The sequence below is a fragment of the Tribolium castaneum genome, chromosome 1, assembly GCF_031307605.1.
Source record: "Tribolium castaneum strain GA2 chromosome 1, icTriCast1.1, whole genome shotgun sequence".
Classification (NCBI taxonomy): domain Eukaryota; kingdom Metazoa; phylum Arthropoda; class Insecta; order Coleoptera; family Tenebrionidae; genus Tribolium; species Tribolium castaneum.
In genome coordinates this window covers 31,532,402-31,553,410 of record NC_087394.1, presented here as the reverse complement: position 1 = coordinate 31,553,410, position 21,009 = coordinate 31,532,402, and the positions used below count along the sequence as shown (strand labels likewise).

The window sequence follows — 21,009 nt, the reverse complement described above, 5'->3', positions numbered from 1 at the left end:
ATTTTGAAAATGAAATACTATAACTTTTTTATCTCTTGAATTAGTTGTTTATTAAATAATAACATTTAGTTAAGTCTTATCTACACAAATGAAATCGCGTGCTACTAATTAAGATATGAAAATTGATATTTTCACATCGATTTAGGTAAAAAATCCTGTAACAATAATTTAAACTTCGGTTTATTTTCTTGTGATGTTAAGCGAACAATGTAATTTAGATTGTCTATTTTCTTTGTTTGTGCATTTGTATTTATTTCCAGTTTATAGCTGCCGGCAATGTCATATTTTCTGAATAAAAAATGTCGTAAATAAACCAATCTCTATGATAAATAATGATTACTATCATTTGTTTCCGGTTTCTAAGCCGTATCTGTTTGTTAAATTGTAGGCAATTTAATAACATATAAATGAAGTTATTTGCAACTTATAATGTCAGGAATGCAGGTAGAACTTAAGATAACAGTATCAAATAAGCACTTATTCAGAATCTTGAACATTTGTTGTCATTTGTTGCCTTATAGGCAATTTTGTAAATTAATAAAATTATTATACGAATAACAGTAAAAATAACTGAGTCACACTTACACGAAAAGCTATTTTTGCAGTAAAATTTACCTATGAGTAAAAGTTGAAAGCGGATCATGCATCTAATTATCGAAGTTAAAATTAACTAGCAGACAGCTTGAAAATCTGCATTTTACTATCACCATTCATGCAACTCCCACATGAGTGGTAATTGTGTAAACAGCTATCTGACGTGGTGCAAATTGGTGAAATTTTGATCAATATCTGAAACCTATCAGAAAATGTAAAAATTATTTAAAAAGTCATAAGACTATTAAGGATCTTCATAGAGAACTACCAAGAGTAACGCACAAAATTCATATTTTTGTAATCAGATATTTTTCAAGGTATCGATTTTATTTTTTAAGTTGACGTCATACTTTATCATGACTTTATTTTATTCTTAATATTTTTAAATAAGAATAAATAAATAGAAAATTAAAAAAAATAATTTAATAAAATACAATAAATATTGACAATTAAACATAATGGGTTTTATCTTTTTATCTTTATAATATGACACCGAGATACAAAAAGTAAACAAATAAATAACCGCCCCTTATAAAATAAAGCAAGAACGAGATGATAAAGCTCTTTGTACAACCTTCCGGGTTAAATTGTTACGGAATTCTGACCTGATCACCGAATACTACCACAAAGCCTGCCATAAATTATTCCAGCTTTTGGATCTCCAATATTAAAATGTTAATTACTCAAAAGCTATCAGGTTTCCCATATTTTTTTAGCGATTTTGGCTCTAAAAATTATAGAAATTTTACCATATTGAAAATTCGACAATAACTTAAAAAAATATTTTTTTAACAATATAGTAGCATAACTAATTCTCTATTATTGAGACTATTAATTTATTTTTTTTACTCGATGAGAAATATTTATTTTTGTCTCGGTCATAAAACTTGGAAAACCCTGAACTCTTAATAATTTTTATAACTTTTTTTTAAATTTTTTTAGACCTACTAGACAGGTGAAAATGTGTACAATCTAAAACACTAATCACGTTACTTTTGATTCAGTGTGTATTTTAGAGCAACTCTCACTAGGTAGGTAATTAAAAGATGTTACTAGACATTAAAGCCGCGGTTAGGTAGTTTACTGTTCCGCCTTTTTTGTGAAAACTATTAATTTAATATTAGATATTAATTAATCTGTTCCCTGTTTTTGCGAGTTTGAGTTCCAAAATTATTATCTATGAAATCAAAAAGTCAAATGTGCCAAAAAAATTAGATTTTGAAATTAACTTGAAAACTCTACGTTGGAAAAATACTCGTTTGTTACGTCTTCATGCTAAACACTAGAGGTTAAAAAATGTCTTTAGCCATTCGTGTTATAAACTTATAAATAGCTCTTTTCAACCTCGTTCATGTAATTAGGGCCTACTTCATTTCCGAATTAAATTTAGACACACAAAACTGCCAGATACCTGTAGTTCTCTTATTCAGAACCGTTGTGAATGGTCTATAAATAGCTAAGCTAGTTCTATTGTTACCAAATTGGATCTATTGATGACTAACCCGTGATTAGTAGTAATCACTGATTTTGTGAAATAAATTCTGTGGAATTTTATTAAAATAAAAAGTTTGCAACAGTTTGAGCTTTGATTACGTCAGTATGGACAGTAGGGGATTGAGATTCCTGAGGCTATGAATATTCCATGAGGTTTTAGATATTAGTTAAAAAATTGAAACGAGTAGTTCTAAAAACTTAAAAACTTTCTTGGTTCCTTGGATGTGGGTAAATCTTGATGGAAAGTGGTTACTAATCGAGCTCTTAGGAATTTTTGCAACTTTTGTTTAGATTATCTTTATATGCGTCGAGATTCGACGAAATCGCTCGTAAATCCTGCGATTCCGCCCGGACTTTTCCTTCCGGCGCCGCAGGATTAATAGCAGGAACTCCTCGAACTCGATTTTCCCGATTACGTATCGTCGATATTTGTCATAACACTTCCAGCATTGTCGGTGTGTTACGGTTAACATACACGCCTGCAGGTAGAAATATTACTCCGGTCTGGTCCGGACTTCTCTCTCAGGTGACGAGACAATTGCACTTTCTTTCCCCGAGTGCTGGTCGTCAATTTACGTACACTTACTTCGGCAGAGTTCGGTTCTCGGTCATGGCATGCTGTTCTCTGGGCCGTCAGTTCATGCACATTGCTTTTCGTTGTCGGTCAGAACCACTCCGGCCTATTCGATGGGTTTTCGCAAATCGAATATTAATTATTTGCTCCGTTTTTAATTGGCTGACCGCGAATTTTACCGATTCGACCCCACGCAACCTGTGAACCCGCTCCGATATATCGTCGACCGATTTCATTTTTTTTCGTTGCAGTGTTGTGTTTTGTGTGGTAATTTTTTATTTCGTTATGGTTTTTTTTGCGGCCGCGATGGCTTGTGATGTCTGAAAACTTGTGGAAACACTGCGAGCCGGATTTTCCGCTGTGTGATGTTTTTCGCAAACAGACCGAGTGCTATGGAATTTTTATTTAATGTGAGCTTTATTGGACCACCTTCATGTTGCTGAGATCTTTTCAATGTAGGTATTCGTAGGTGGTTTGAATGTGTGGTTTGTTTTCACAAACGCCAAGTTGACTCCAATCACCGAATCACAAATATCACACATCGCGATAACGTGTCGCTGCTTGTTCTTCGCGATCCTTTTTGCATTCTGCCCTCATTATCCTGCCTCGCTTAATTAGCATATCGTCTCTTTAAATATTTCGACACTTGCGTAATGTGTGGTAATGCGTGTGGCTAATACTCTTTTACACCTCATTACTACGCAAGAAAAACTACAAAATCAGCGACTCATTGCTTTTTCTGACGACGGTTTAAAGGGAATTTCTCGTCCTGATTTCTCGCACAATGTCAATAACGCTGCTATTACCTAACACACTACAATCCCAATAAATTGGAAAATCTCTATTTTAATTTTATGGCTTGTCGTGTTCACAATTTTGCAAAATTTTTATTGAATGCCTAATTGATTACGTTTAAACTTTATTTTTATATATTTTTAATGAAATTCAAACACCGTTATGAAATAATTAGAGATGTAACGAAAGTTTTTCGACCGTAAAAGATTCTTTATATTAGTGATATGGGCAGAAAGATTGCAACAAATATTTTAATAATTTTCAAACCTATTTATGTACCAAAATTTTTGTAACACCACCTGATTTTTTAAGTTTGGTTTAACTTCTTCATACGTAGTCACAGAAGGATTTATGATCATTTTTTAATATCTATACCTATATGAGTGTGTTCTGTTCCGCTGATTTCAGATTACGGGATTTTGCTTTTTAAAAGCATTCAACATTTGAGTAAATCTTCAGAAAGTTTAATTATAACGAGTCCGTTTTATTCAACCTTATGGAAGTTCTATTTTGGGGCAAGGGAACATTTTCAAAAAATTGAAAATTAAAATTTTCATGGACAAGAATTTACACTCAATTGATGTGGTGAATTGCATTGTTTTATAAATTATGCGTTTCTACATTGCAGAAGAATGCAGTAGAATGGCCTACACTACAGTACTTCCTTGCAGCAACTTCTGCACGCAGAAACGTATGTCTCGTTACCATTGAATCAATAGTTATTACAATGCAAACAGGATGTGATCGCTTTTTTATTCCAAAGATGTAGTATATTACGAGCTATAATTCATACAAGTTCCAACAAGATTAATTCGGTTTAAAAAGACTGACAAAAACGCATTTAATAATGATAGAGAGACCCTTCTGGCGTGGAAATATCGATTTTTCTTCGGTTTTTTGGGTTTAATTATCTGTGTAAATTTTTGATCCGATAATCTGTTTTATTAGTAATTCCTGTCATGTTTTATTCAAACTCTCCAAACAAATATTTGCCACCAGGGTGACACCTTGATCTCTTCATAAATAAAATGTAGAATATGAGAATCTGTTGATTTACCAACTAAACCGGCAGTGATTGCCTCTGATATGCTATTCATCGTAGAACAGGTGTTCAGCACTTGTAAATATTTGCTTGTCCAATAAAAACTACGTATGCAGAGCATGCAAATAAATACGTGTTATCAAGATTGTCATATTTATAGAGCAAATTCTCCGAATTTTTTGCTTTGAACTTGTAATTTTGTCCCCTTGATCGTAATTTTTGTCTCCGATAGTTTGATTATATTGAATCACCTTCGCTTTGTTTATCATTGAAGTGTAAACGTTCCCATAGCCTTGACGGTACCAACTGGGGAGGACTTTTCACCGGCGGCTTTACCGTGCTTGCCGTGAACCAAGATACATATTTGTTTAATGTAATCTCATCAATCGAAATCAAATCAGTGATCATTTTCATTGATCGATGTATATGGACTGGGTTTACGACGGCAAAGTTGACACGTTATGAATTTTAATTACCCTTGGAGTAACTTAATTATGTGGCGGTGACCATTAATGTTGAATAGTTGTTGAATAATTGATAGTTTTTGTTCCGCTTGCCCGTACACTCGAGGAGAGCGTTTAGAAGTAATCTGATGCAATTAGATTGATTTTGCAAAACCACTGCTTCCGTCCGGATGGATTTTTGAGGCTTCTGTTGATAAATAAAATTGCGTTCGTGATCGTTGTGCGATCATTCACTGAGTCTTTTGATTGCAGGGCAATTTTGCTGTGATCAATGCAAACATGAGTGTGACTGATCTTTGTGTTAATACTTAGGGCCCGTTTACAGAAGGTGAATTAAAATTTACTCCAGGATTATGAATTGAAATGAAACGTTTCAATTGACTCAACATGGGGTTGTTACGTAATTTATTTCTATGCATAAGTTTTTCGTCGATAGACGTTAAAAAAGTGGATACAATCTTTACATGCACGAACTTTCGTGTTCGCGTGGCCGGAGTAGAAAAATCCTTTTTATTTTTGAATTTTTTTAATCCTTGCTTTCGTCAGTTTGTGATGCAATTGTCTCAATAATAAATGAAGAGTAATAATTGGTTGGCCAAGGAGAATAAAAATAGTTTGAATTACAGACAGCAGACATTGCTATCTTTTCTAGCTACTTATTACTACCGGAACGTAATTTTCCTTCAAGAGCCCTTGTACTTATCAGCGTATCGAATTTCGATTTGTACCTCGTAGAACATAATTACTTCAATTGCGATATAACTCTCCCTGTAGCTATTAGTTTACCTTCTTCGTCCGTCATATTTTCGATTAATTACGGTTTTTATCGATGCCTAAATGTACAGTTTTAATTATTTTGCGTTGGAATACTGGGAAACTCGAGCTGCAAGCCCCCAATTAATTCTAATTCGGACGCGAGCAATTAAGCGCCGTAATAGCAGTGCGAATGAATATTGGATTTGAAAATGTTTTGTTTATTTTCAGTGGCGCACGTGATGTGGCCGGCATGGGGCCATCCCGCCGAGGCGGCGGCGGCGGCGAGCCCCCTGCCTCTCGTCCTCCGGTGCCTGGCGCAAGCACTCGCCACCGGCTTCCACCGCTTCCTAGCAAGATTTTCAGGTCAGTAACCTCCACCCTTATCGTATAAACTAAACAAACGCTGAAATCCTGAAAATTTCCCAATTTAAAACGATCGCTTTAAAATTCCTGCGAAACTGCACGGATGATTTGACATTACCGCTACTATTCCGATCGCTATTATTCCGAAGTATTGTGTTATTTACTTGCTCCATTAAATCCGCAAGATAACGGAAAAGTCGCACGAAAAATTTAAATAAATTCAAATCACTCGATAATTGAACAAGTCGGGAAAAATATATTTCATCATCGTGACTTCCGGCGAGTGGATTGAACAACTTCCGTTATTTGTACATTATGGAAAGGTGACGTGTGTTCATTGAACAATTAATCGATTGTTCTTCTTGGATAATATTGCCTACTTTTCCAGCGTTAGTTATTTATTCATCGGCTTTTTGGAAAAACGTTACTCGTATCGTTTATGAAAAATTCAACCGGACATTTGCCCGGTTTTTTAGTGCTTGACTTTACTCGCACTCGGTTACTGGTTAAATGAATTAACAATGGTAATGATCGATTTGTTTCTAATTACGAAGGAAGTTTACCGAACACTGTCCAATACTAAACGGGAAGGAAACTAACATTTTCGACCCAATTCGTCGAAAACTTGGGTTTTTACTCGAAAAATGCAAAAATAACACTATTTTTAATCTGACTTTGTAACTTTTTACGAGCTTTTTTGAATAAAAGACTTGCTAATTAACTCCAAAAGTCTTAGTCATATGATTTTCGATCCAAATTGTCTTTTAAGTTTTCTAGATCAGTTCAGCGAAATTTACAAAAATACCATTTTATCACAATAATAAATTGCTTCATATTTGAATAATTTTAAAACTTCTGGTTAATTTTTTGTGAAAGTTTACCAAACATCAACTGATGCGTTTCCGAAAGAAAATGGGCTAGAACATCCGAAAAAGCAAAATATAATTGACTTTTTGATTCAGTTTAGCGATTTTTTGACTGATTTTTCAACAATTTTGTAAAATAATTACGTTTCTGACAATTGTGGCAACAAACATTTTTAAAATTCGGTGATAATTCTCTAACTTCTTGATAGGTATTTGTGTGGAAAAGTGCAGCTTTTCAGTTCCAAATTTTCAATACTTATTTGATTAGGAAATATTAAAGATATATTAGCATTTTTAGCAAAATTATTCGCTAACGTGGAATTATTTTGAAAATTTTGGAAAATTGACTAGCGTTGAGAAGAACGCCAAATTTTTAATAGTATTTAACTTTTTTTATTTTTGTATTTGTTTGCAATTTTCTTGAAAATTAATCGGAGAACAATGATCTTTTTTGAGAAAACTCTATTATTTTAAGAGTTTCCAACTACGATAATCTTGGATTGAGAAATTTGACAAATTCTCAGCCATAGTTTTTGAGTTAAATATTTTTTTATTTTTGCATTTGTCTACAATTTAAAGTTGTTGTTCAAGAAAACTTGAAATTTCGAACCGAATTTTCAAAATCATGTGTTTATCTTGTCAGGAAAACTGATTTTTTTCATTCACGTGTTTTTTATCGTGACTTTATCTTGATAAAAATTTTTATTACGTTTAGAACTTTTCGATCTGTTTTAACAAAATTTAGTTTAAGCGGTCAAAAAAAGCAAAAAAAATTGCTATTTTTCGGAGTATTTTTGATTAAATTTGGCGAAATAATTACGTTTCTCAACATGAAAATAAGGAGAAGTGATATAATCTTTCCTTTCCTCACGATATGTTCCAACTGCTTTTTCGAAAAAATCCGTCACTAAAACTAGTTTTGGTAAGGAAGAAGTTACAGAATTAGGTCTATTATGACCCAATTTGACGATTTTTTTAAGCAATTTTTAAGCAAGTGTAAAATAGCTCTAGTATGGTTATTGTAAATTCCTTCGAGTTATTCCTTCGACGGTTTGAACTCCAAACAAATTATGGACAGTGTGCAAATCAAAAGAAGTAACAGATTCATCTTCAGCCACTGTTTGTTGATGGCTTGCTCTTGCAGTTATTGTTTTTTATCAGATACAAAGCGCTATTTGTTTAGATAATTGAAACCCGTCGTACGAGTACGTAACGTAGTGAAAACAAGAGTGCCTCATCTCGGAGGTGATCAGTATGATCTTCTTGGTTGGCAGCACGCGTGAGTGGCGCCGCCCACGCACTCCAAGTCCGCAATTGGACACTTCCTTTCCGAATTATACCACGTTCGTCGGCACACTTGTGGGCCACCAGCTGATTATACGGCTATTTGCTTGTAATATCTTAAACACTCCGTCACCGAGTGTTGACAAACGGTGGAAACCGTCAATTTGCGAATTATCCAACTTAATTTAACTAACAATTCATTCACTCTTCGTGTTTTTGACCACAAGTAAAAGATAGCTTCCGACATGGAATTATTTAATTTGTGTCGGGGAATGCGACGAAATTTTTGTCGTAATTTTCATTAGAACACTCGGGGAATTGGTGTTATGGTGCGAATTGTTACGTAATTTGTTTCTGTGTGTTGGAGGCGGTCATTTTTTATTTTTAGATTGTGAGGCCATAAGTAAATCGATTTTTTATGGCGGTCTCACGTCCGCACTGATTTATAACAATTTATGAATAATTGATAATGAAACGGCTGAATAATTGCGATTGCATTGTTCACATCAGTTTTAAATTTAAACAATAAATAGCAGTTACGTGCTTCAATTTTCCCAATTATTTCAGTAGCGATTATCGATCAACTACTTTACATAAATCCACCCTAACTGTGAGTAAATGGATAATCTGTGTGATTACGTAGGCGTAATACCAGAACAGTCAACGACATTTTAACTATCCGTTGACGTTTTTACTTTTGTACTTACCGTGTGATTAAATTAATTTCCACATTTTTCTATTAATTTTCTATTAAAATTTATGCAAAGATGTGAAAACGAAAGGGGTCTTGCTTTGGTTGTTGGTAACCTCAAGTTACACTTGTCCTCACCGGCAAATAAGAAATTAATTTGCGGGAAATTATTAGTGGAACCTATATTAATATTTTACCCACTTCCTGGCGGCTGTATAATTTATTTGATTATTTTAATTTCAGTAATATTGTGGGTATTATGACAATGACCGGTTTACGCAGACTGAAAATGATTATTTTGCGAAATACTGGATATTACGCACGTTTTCGCACGAAGCATCTGCTCTGAAAATCAAATAAACTGAAAATCTGTTGTTGACGTTTCCTTTTTCTCACATTACCGATCATGTGCACTGACAGGACTCGTGTTATTTTTCTGTTCCAACTCGAACAAACCGTCGAAGATCTGCGATTAAATTCTCGCGATTGTTAACAGAAAGTTTAAAAAAATTCCGTTATGAGTGAAATCGCCGTTGTAATTTTATATGGCACAATGAAATTCTGATTTGGCTGGGGTCTGATTTGGTTGAGATTTCGCTCATTACAATAAATACACCGTGAAATGAATTAATATTACGGATAAATATAATTTCGCAACAGAAGACGCGTTTCTTTTCAGTTATTGATTTGGCCAAATGTTTTCGTCGTAATCGGCTTTCGGAGCGGAATATTATTCAGATTTCAGTTCAAAACTGTACGCTTGGATTCGGTCAGTAGGTAAACAGAACGAGTCGAATGAACGAAACAACTCTTGCTTGAATTAAAACAATAAGCTTGCGGATTAAACACGATCTTGACCAAAAAAATACAAGATATCAGATAAGATTCGTGGACTCTGGGGTTTCATTGACAAAATGTGGAAAAAATAACGCTCAATGCCATGAAAAGTGCGTACATTGTCACAAATTTACACCTTCGAATAATGAGTAATGTTTCATTTGACATTGTACCAATTAACTGTAACCTTAAGGGGAATTATTAGCTTCAATAACATTATAATACGAAACTACGATGAGATTTTATTCGCCAAGTTAGTTGTCGTTGGAACTTTTCATGGAAACGAAGGAACTAAATTAAATAGTCTAACAGATGCGTTCTAAACCGACCATTAGCTTAATAGTAGGTAGTTATTTTGCAATTTTTGCAATTTGTTTAATACAATGTTAAGAGGGCTTTACGTTTGCACCTGGTTGATTTTTGCGAGACTTTTGTGGAAGTTCGTGTCAGCGGAATAGTTTGGCGTTAATAATGAATTTTTTAAATGGCGGCCATTTATCTAATGTCCATCATGGCCTGGAATGTTTGAAGGATGACCTAACGATTGTGTAAACAAATAGCCCATTATGTTGTCAACTGGAGATCGGAGGCGAAAAAGGAAAATGGTGAGATTTTATTTTAAGAAATGCCGTCACATAGATACACACACTGACGTTGAGCAACGGCGGCCATTCTGCACAAGTTGGCATTGACATTAAATTATTTTACCTACAGATTCACTGCCTACTTGACCACAACGCCGACGTTATGCTACTGATAATTATTACGTCAAATGGGTAATTTCCCAATTAAATCGCAAGGTTCTCGCGTTATTTCTGGCGGATTCGCGATCAAGCGATCGATCCGGAAGCTTCGGGCCGTATACTTTATCGTTTTATTTTACTACTGATTTGATTGATAATAAAAGTCGCGAAATGCCCTGAATCGCCTTATATACAGTCCGCAAGACTAAATAATTCAAAAACGGTAGGAGTTAGTGTGGGCAATCGCAATAATACCAGTTCTTGCGTATAAATCAGTGGATACGTCTACTTTCAAATTAAAAACGAAAAGATTGTGTTACACTTGAAACGCTATTGCAAAATCACTTTGAAGTGTAATTGGGATAATTTACCAGCCTGGCATTTTTGCCATGTAATCACTCCTATTTCATATTGCTGCGGATTTATACCTTGTCATTAGGATAATTTGAAGGCAAACACTCTGTGACTTATTCTAGATCAAATCTAATTCAGGAAATTAATCGTTGGTTAATTTCTCGAAAGAGAAATCTCAAATTTCGACTAAAATAATTTCCCATATTTTATTTATTCGGTAACTTTCCGATTCGCTCATGCGAAATTTCGCAAAATTTGCCGATGAATAGTCTAATCAGAATGTCGCACAAAATGACCAGAAGTAGAGAAAGCAACTTTGCATACCGTATCCGCGAGAATTGCGTTATGTTTTACACGGTAGTGGGTGGTCCGAGTCCAGTGCTGGCGGCAAGGACGTGCGCGAGAAATTCACTAGTAAATAGCACCAGCTTCTTCAGGTGCCTGAATTCCAACCTTTTGTTAAATATAGTAGTTAGTATGCCGGGAAGCCTTGACAATTTTTCACGTCCAAATAAGCATGCCTAACAATAAAATTCAACTAAATACTAACGACCTGAGTATGTTTTAAGAAAGTGTCAATTTTTTGCCCGTGGCTTTCACTGGGAAAGTAGAAAATGATTGAAAAAACCGCAGACGTTTGTAGTGTTTTTTTTCGACAACGCTAACATTCTGGTGCATGAAAGACTGTTTCAGGACTCCTGTTTTATTTTTTCAATTCTGAGGTTACATACTTGTTAAGTTTATTATAGCGTGACTATCAAGCAACCAGGAATTCCAAAAGAAATAAAATCGGACGCTATGTTGGAAAATTAAAAGCACACACAAATTCGAGCCACAACTGGAGATACTACAAAGATGAAATGACAAGTTATTATTGCTGGTTTGCATAAATCAGCCGTCATCATCGATAACTGTAATTAAGTGTCAATTGCACCTGAATATTTTACCTCCACAGTTCAATGACGGCGTCTTTTCGAAATTACGCAGAACCGCCACAATTAGTCGAACGAACGCACCATAAAGGCACCTCAACAATTTTTTAATAGCCCAACTGAAAAACGCGTTCGTTTATCTCTAACGCGTCGTGTAGGTATAATCAACTGCCATTGTGGACCGTCACACGAGCGTACAACTAATTACATTTAATTAACGCCGAATTTTCGAAAAAACTCTTGTTACGGAGCAATTATCGAATTCTTCACCGCGCGGGCAACCGGCCAATTTTTACAACATAATTAATACGAGGAGCACTTGCAGCAAAAAACCTAGAACAGTCATTTAAAAAATTTACGACACCGTAAAGCGGCCAGGAAAAAGTTTCATAAAGCGCTCGTAAAAGCTCGTTTTTGTAATATTAATTTTATACTTAGTGGCACCATTGTAGGTATCACATGTGCGGCTATTTTTAATTTTCAATGTCTGGAGGGATTCCAAACCACTGGTCGTGTGATTCATAATTTGGAAAAGTGCGAGCTTTGCGTTTTTGGATCGAGCACACACCTGTTGGAATGGCAACTTGAAATTTTCATTTAAATAAAAACGGAACTGATCATAAGTAGGTTTAGTGAGTTCAAACAACAAAAGGAAATTGATTGAGTCCCGTTCACACATTCCAGCGACTTGGGGCCACGGCGTACTCGTGTGATCATAAAACAAGTAATTGATAGTTTAGCACGAGGAGCACATTATTCTAATTAATCTTAACTTAATAAGTGTCAAAGAACATTGTGTACAATTTCACTTGAAACTATTTCATATTACATTACGTGTTTGGTGTTTAGTTTCAAAGCGATATTATTATTTCATTGTTTATAAACATTGCGTGCGGTGATCTTTTGCCCGAGCGAAAGAAATCGGATGACAGTGTGGTCACGAATCTTGGCTCGTTAGCAGATTAGTTAATCAAGTAAATGGAGGATGAAAATATTAATTTTGGGGCTTCGGCTCGATTAAGTTTACATGATTATTTAACGATATGCTAATTTTGTGGTTTCGGTCGTGTCGTGAAAATGAAGACGTTGATTTTTCCGGGACGCTTATTTACTTATCTAACACTTTTTAATGTTTGCGGTTGGGAGAAGTGTTAATGCATTATTTGCGTAACTAACAGAGTTTAAAAGGAATCACTTTATTATTCCTTTGAGTGGTAATTATTATTGTTGTCATTTTTTATTGTGAAATGAATGTTTACGTCGTATTCACACAATTGTTTAGATTCCTTTCGGAAAGACTGAGAAAAATTTTAATTCCCTTGCGCCTGTTTCTCTTGTTCACTGACCGTTTAAGTTATGTCACTGCAATAAATGCACTTTGATAAGCGAACTATGCCTGGTTAGGGCATTTTTAGTGCATTTTTTCAACGTAGACGATTGTCCCTTATCGAAGCGACGTAGGTCCGCGTGGGAAACATCATCGACGTGGCTCTTATCTTATCCAACCAACTGACGCATCTTTGAACTGGTGTGAATGTTTAATTAACGGTTTGGAGATAAGCAGGACAGAAATCTTTAAATGCATGTATGGTATGCGGAATGTAGACTTTTCTGCATTTACTATTACCATTACAAATGAATATGCATGTGGGGTGATTAAGATTGTTATATAAAAATTCTAAATCCTTATTATTGCACCTGGAAAATTTACAATTCTATTAGATTTTTTCAGCTATCACTAAAAATTTCGTGTTAGCGAAAGTGAAATTTACACACTTACTTCAATTGTTTGCAGAATGAAATTCTCCGCATTTCGTTTAATGACGATTTGACGTTGTTAAATGTTGGATATTGTTATTTAGGAATTCGCCTGGTTATTATAATTAAATTTATGTCTTTGGAGCTGATTGTGAAAGGTAATTAATTGGTTTTATTCAAACTGGAATTTTGGCGATTCACACATTTAAAGCCGCTCAACAAGTCTTGTCTCATTAAATTTAATAATTGTTTAATTATTTTATAGTGGTAGATGCACGGATAAAGTCGCTTCCACTTAAGTTATGTCTAATTGTTTTCCTTTTACGTTTGTTCCTAAACGGTGCATTTTAGCGTGTCATAATTTATTGTTTTTGACTTTTGAATAATTCCGAAGAGGATTGTCCGTAATTTTAATTGAGTTTAGTTGGCGTTGTGGCTAATTTACACATATGATTTTACCACAATAGACAAGCAGTGTTACCATTTTTAAGCGATGGGAGTGTTTCAGACACAATGGGACTTCCAATATTAATTTTGAAATTTTTATTCGATGAGGTCATATCGTGCACTGATCTTTAACAAAAGTCGAATAACAGATTGTTCATGTTACCTGACTTAACTAAACACTTGCTCAAATTTATTGTCAGAAAACAATTAAGATTTGTTGGTGAGATGTTCAGTCCGCGTGACCAAATAGTCCGGTGCCGTTTATATTCAAATGTGCGCCCACACTTGGCATAACTTCAGTTCAATCTTTTTCGAGTAATACACTTTTCTCGTCTCGAACTTTTCGATTTCAAAATTGTGTTGTTACACTTTCATTGTTTTCCGTTGAACAGTTTTTCCAACATTTTAGCACAAAGTGTAATTGTGTGTGTATCTACTTGAGAAATTTGCAAAGGCATTGTCACTTCATTAAGACAATGTAGTGTCATGTAGTTTTTTTTTTTAATTTGGAAAAGTAGAAAGTCGCTTTTTTGCTTTGATGGGTGTTTTTCCACGCAAGCGAAAGCGACTTTTCTACATTTTTTTGTTGGTGGCAAAATTGTTATTGGTGCGTATTCAATATTCGGAATTTTTTCTACGAAAACAGGGTCGTTAAAGGCTGATACGCGAATGCATAAAAAGTAATGGGTCTCTCATCTGATTTGGGGCACGCCAACTGAAATAAGGGGTTCGTTGACCCAAAAACACAATCTCGAGTCGTATATTAACAACGAAGAGAAACCCTTCAAATGCTCTCTCGACTGGGAAATGTTGAGGTGACGGAAAAAGTCCGTAAAGGAAACGATACACGAAAATAGATCGCTAGCGATCGAGTAAAAGATATCATTTATTACACAACTGTCACCCCGACATTACTGTAATACTTATACAGGCTGTGGGTATTTTTGCTTATCGTATTACACTGAGCTTTTCCTTTGGGTGTTTGCTCAATTTTTTTTTTCGTCTACGACCACAGTGGACAGACTGATGTGTCTGCTCTCTGGGTATAAATAAACACACTTGCGATATTTTTGCCAGACACTACTTATCTAACGAGATTCGCGTTCTCGATTTTTTTAAGCTTAAAATAAACACAAAGCTTTGTTTTGTGAAAGTTTTAAATTTAGGTTTTTTTTGTTTCAGGTCGAAGACGATCACTATATCGATACAATCCGAAATATCCGCCACCTTGGGCCTTCCTAGTTTTAGTGTTAGCGTCTTCTTTATTTAGTATAGTCGGTAAGTATGCAATTTTTATAGACAGCTTATCAATGGAGCGACTGCAGTTTCGTATTCTGCACTCATCTTAATTTTACGATCGTTGTTACCTTCAGACGGTTTATTTTAATGCGACTTCGAGACAGAATCCTTCGAGTCTTTGAAAATTGCAAAATCTTAGTTCTAGAAAAAACATAATGAGAATTGCCTTTCTGTAATTTATGGCTCACCAAAGACGCAAACAGGGGCCTGTGTAGCTTTATCTCGCCGTCCTCAATAAACCTATTTCCAATGGAAACAAATTCTATTGTCGTAGTGAACAGTCAATAAACCAACAGTCCATATAGATAAGAAAAACAGGTGAACTATTTAATAGTTTAAAAGTGAATCTAATTCAAGACATTTTTGAGGATAATATTTGCCGTTTTGTGTAAAAACCGAAAGTGTGCGTTCTAGAAGGTGGTCTAGGGTCTAAATCTGTAGCTGACAATTCATTCACATTTCGGTGTTGAAAGAGAGGCAAGTCGTGCAAGATAGATTCGACTAATTCCCTCTTATTGTGTCTGCCATCCCGTGGCTGGCCACTTGCCAGGGTGGCGTCCCAGGCGTCACTTACTATTTATGCATTTCCGATTCGTGTGGCGGCGTTGTTTCAGTCCTACTGCCGGTCGTTTTCTCTTCCTGCTCGTTAATTATCGTGAAAACGGATATGTTCCTCCTCGAGCTCATGCAACTCGTACGGCCACCGTCGTCTATTATGTCCTTCACATAATATGTGCGTTTTTTCCGTTAACGTGATGCTATTTTTGCGCCGATTGGGCACGTAATAACGTGTCGTTAACCGAGATCCTCCTCTTGCTCTAAATTTACAGTTCGTAATTTGGGTCTTGGCTACTTTGTGCTCTATTTTTACGTGAAAGTGAAAGTTGTAATGGTCCGGCGTTTCCGGTGCTCGAATTTGTCTTGGAAGTCGTTGCGATTGTTCACCGGGTGGATTCAAGGGGATGCGAATAAAGGCAATTGGTTTTCGAGTGCCTTGCTTTGAATTAAAAGCGGTTGAAGACAACAAACACTTCAACTGCTTTAATGACGAAACGATTGTGTGTTCGATCGCCCCGTTGCCATAACGTATGCTCGCTGCAAAGAAACACAATGCTCCGGAATCCATACAAAATAAAATGGGCACACAATTGCACGCGATACGATGTTCGATATGTGTGCATGTGCTGGGCTGCTTGACTCATTAAAAGATTATAAACAAATAACTCGCAATTTTATGTGCAATAAAAACGTGAAACAATGGCATTCATAATTTTTTGACCTATTCCACTTGTAAATTATTGGCTTCCAATTCGTCTTAAATTGATTCTTCTGACTAGAATTGTGCCTTTCAGGCGATGTTTTGCTTAATTTATTCACTCAGCGGCCACCGTGTTCTTTTGTTTTATAATCCTCCGATACAGTATGTGTAGTTATTTGATTTATATCGGTATAAAGTTTGCATGATTGTCGGTTATATTTTACGCTTGTGCTGTTTAAAGTGCCGGTTGAAATATGCAAAAAATATAATTGCTGATATGTCTTTTCCATTACCCATATTAAAAGTTGCGTTTTATTTTTAAACAGGTTTTAAAAATTAATTGGCTTGAGAAGTTTAAATAAATGACAGTAATCTCAGCCTTTAGTAACTTTATTTAATTCCCGCGGCCTGCGAAACAAATGGCTTCAATTCAGCGATCGGCGTGTAAACCACCGAAGAGAAATCGCCGCGAAAGCTCAAAGCTTTGGCAAACATTGAGCCTCGTCGGTCTATTTGTAGCTGACTTATGTTCCAAGCTGTTGGTAAAATTATTGCATGTTGCAAATCGGCTCAGACTTACAATAATACCAGATCAACTTTGCGCGGATAAGTTTTATGTCGGGGCCAGAACGCCATATATCATGCGGGCGATGTAGGTTTTTCGAATGTGTCGTCATGCGATTTCCTCGTTCTTGAATCTATTTGCTCAAGGGGTTCAACGGCACTAGTGAAAAAATTAAGGCTGACCCGTCTAGGCTCTTCAAGATTTTAATCGAGCGCTGGCTCTTATCGCATCTCAAATCGGCGAAATTTCGCAACAATAAATAACAACCACGAAAGTGAGTCGTGTCGGGAATGATTTTTTCATCATGCCAAATTTCGTTCACTCGAATAACTAACTCAGTTTATGTGTCGCATGTTTTATCGCATTTTGGCGGAATTGCCTGCGAACAGGGCGGAATGAATGGCGAATTTCGGCATAGAACTATCGACTGATAAAATGTACCGTTTTTATTTATTATTATTCCGAAAAAGCTATGTAGGTAGTCGGAGAGAGGAATGGTCGTGCATTTTGATCGGGAGACGGAATTGTCAATCGGCACTTCATCCGAGAATGTAGCGCATTATTCGAGTTTGTAACACTGCAAAGGCATTAATGTAGTGCTCGCTATTTTACACGCGTTAGTGACTGTTGACCGTAGTTAACCTCTGCACAGACTTGTTAATCTATGTTAGGTGGATAGCATGAAGACTCCTGCTAGGAAACTTCCTTCGGTTTTTTCTGTCACAACATCTATTAGCCGTGTGTGAATAACGCGATCTCGTCGACAATCAATTAGGGGCCCTAATTACGTCGGACCGTCGACAAATTGCCCCAAGACAAGCCGTCGATATTCCGTGAATTATTAAGCTAGGTAATGGTAAAAGGAATCAATTGGCGACATAGTTACATGAATTCCAACGTGATGATTTTTTCATCGGCTTAACGCGTTCGATTGAGGGTTGTTGAACTTGCGTTGTGAATATTAATCGTTCGACGGTGAATTTTCTTAAAAAGCTTCCGACGAAAGCGCCGCAGACAGCGTGCGTCACGGTAGAGGACCCTTCGGTATTATCAGCTACAGCCGTTCCAATATATTAATACGATAATTAATTATGTATGATTTTGCTACGGTCACCGCACACGCATGGAACAACAATTCCTTGGGCGCTTTCCAGCGATGCTGGATCGTCAAATTGAGACGTCAAATTCAACGAAAGGCATTTTGACACCGTTTTATCTGGACATCGCGTCTCGTAAAATTAATTCGGTGTTAAAGCAGCGCTTAAATTCGCGTGTTGGTCGCGCTGATTAAACTCGGACGACATGGCTGTCAAAAAACAAAACGAAGAAAAATCCGCATATGCCGCATGCGAGTGTTTCGTAACTGCAACGAGGAAACATTAAAATTTTTCATTCCGAAACTTAATTGGGTGAGATTGATGTTGCGATACGCAAAACACACTGTACGCCTTTTAATTTTCAAATTTAAGATGTTGTAGTTGATACGCGATACTATTAATATATTTTAAAGCGTGATTGTCCTATTTTACTACCAGTTGACATGGCACTGTTCGTTTTCAGTCAAAGTTTTTTCAACTTTCAGTCGATTGATGATCGATCGCGATTAGAAATGCCTAACGTTTACTACACTATTAAAGTTTTCAAGCTTTTGGTTTCTTTTGCTTATTTGGCCGTAGTAAATGGAAAATGCAAATGCACTTTTACTTTCATCTAATAATACGACTCTGAAAATACTCACAACCTGTTATCTGCACTATGAGATCAACGGCATGTTTTTTGTTTTGTATAATTCTGCTTTCCCATTTTTGCCAAGATCATGAGAGTTATGCGGACTGACGTAATTAACTGTACTGTTACTTTATGTTTACACAAAACAAGTTTCAAATAATAGTGTGGAATCATCATTTTTATGTTTCTGCACATGCATACTACCTTGCAAGTCTCTCAAGCTCCTCAGTCCTGTACTGGGTGTTTTTTTTTGTTCTGTTATTGGACGGTATTGGAAATTGTGGATTATCCTTTTTTCTGCAGTGTCGTGTTTATGTAACTAGAGTTTTCTCTTGGGAATCATCACAGCTGGGTAAAGAATACTTGTGTTCCGTATAAATAATTCATAATCAGTAGGTAATTCAGAAATTAGGGTGTATAATAGCAAAAGTTTCGGTTGATAAATCCAGAGTGCAGATCTGTTGTGTTATGCAAAAAGCGTGTTATTGTTTTTTCAAGATTAACCGTTCCTTGATATTTCCGCACTGTGCGTCGATACTTTCGTTTCGAACACCTCTCTATTGCTTGTATGCCACAACCGTGAAAACAAAATGATTGCCGGTTAGTCGAGACGAAAACAAGGCCGGATGCTGGCCGAATTATTTTCGATTTCAAAGCAGTACCAAGTCACAATCGAAAGCGAAAGTTTGAAACTTCCCATGTGAACCTATCTGCATAAAAATCTCGAGTTATATTTCTTCTATTATTCTTTTCGCAAAGATGACCTCGTTATGCATACGGACCAGAGCAGAAGGTCTCCTCGGCCGAAAACTCGTAACATATTCTTCAAAGTGTTATGAATCCTCTACGATGAAATGGTGTTCACATACCGCCGCTTTAACGTGCTGGAAATGTGAATAAACTGAATGATCTTTACTGACCGATGCACAAAACGGAACCGAACGTTTTACTCGCCGTTTCTGGTTTCTTGCACCCACACTAGCGGTTTCGTTCGTGAAAATTTAATTATTTACTTGATGGTCATATCGTAGACGCTAGACTGCCAGTAAATAAACAGCTATGCAAATTGCGGTATGTAGCCAGAATTAATTGAGGGGTTTAACGCGAGAGCTTATAATTAAGAAGTTAACAATTCCACGAGTTCATTCCCGGGTCGGAACTTTCACCCGACAAATTTTGTATTTTGATTGTCTGGCAGTGAATTTTTGCATGAACACGCCGCCAACGTTCTAAATTTACGGTTATTCATTTTAATTAGTAAAATAACGAAGGTTTGGTGGTAAATTATTCATTACGTGTTGCGTTTTTATTTTTCCGGCATGGTGTTTGGAATAAAGCTAACAAAATTGTGTCTTGGTGTTTTTTATGGCATTCTAAATATGAAAATATGTTGAGTTTTTCTGGGATTGTTTTAAATAAACCGAGGTGGGCTTTAAACTTTGGTGAAGTGGGTGCAGAGTTTTTTTATAGAATGAGCTGTCTAGGAAATTGTTTAAACCAAAATTTGTGGAAAATTCTAGTCGGTGGTGTAAAGGCTAGTCAAAGTGAAGTGTGTGTAGTTAATGAGAAATTGATACGTTAATAAAGTCCGCCTTCGCCTTTCTGATGTTGAAAAACGTGGTCGATTGGTCGGTGCTCCATTAATCACATAAAAACCACTGTCAACAGTGATTCGGTTCAAGGCGCGATGCATAAAAGAAGATTGATAGATGAGAATTCCGTGCGAGAGGTCTCAATTTAATCCTGCGATTAAAATCGACGTTTAAACGCATCTTGTTTCATAATTCCGAGCGAACGTGAGCGGCTCGCTCATCCAATAATGACTGTGTAAATCAAGTGAAAGATCATCAAATAGCTACCTATGAGGTGAACGCATCAATATCAAGTTCAGTTATGTAAACAAGCCGCACGTGGATTCCAAAGTAAATATTCCTAAGCGATTTCGTGTAGTGTATGCTTGGAAATGTGTCTGCTCTTCCATACAAATCAAAGACCAGGCGATCGGTAAATACAGCCAAAATAGCTCCGCCGGTGTATATATTCAACTATCGAACTCTTTGACTTCGACTAAATAATAAGTCGTTTATTTGTTGAATCAAACCTGCTGCCCGTCTTGATGCAAAACAAACCGGGCTGTTGCAAATGAAAATAGTGGTTTCAATGAC

General features: G+C 36.1%; 1 protein-coding gene across 8 annotated transcripts in view; it reads left to right on the top strand.

Annotated features, from left to right (window-relative positions):
• Positions 1–21,009, top strand: part of LOC100141824 (uncharacterized) — an 88,740-nt gene that overhangs the window by 31,449 nt on the left and 36,282 nt on the right. For 5 of the 8 annotated variants that reach the window (XR_010333650.1, XR_010333613.1, XM_064356267.1 and 2 more), the window contains exons 3-4: positions 5,948–6,082; positions 15,177–15,272. Coding sequence is in view for 6 of the 8 variants with exons in the window: in XM_064356267.1 (XP_064212337.1) it covers positions 5,948–6,082; positions 15,177–15,272 (231 nt within the window). In the remaining 2 variants the exon portion in view is untranslated. 8 annotated transcript variants of the gene reach the window in all.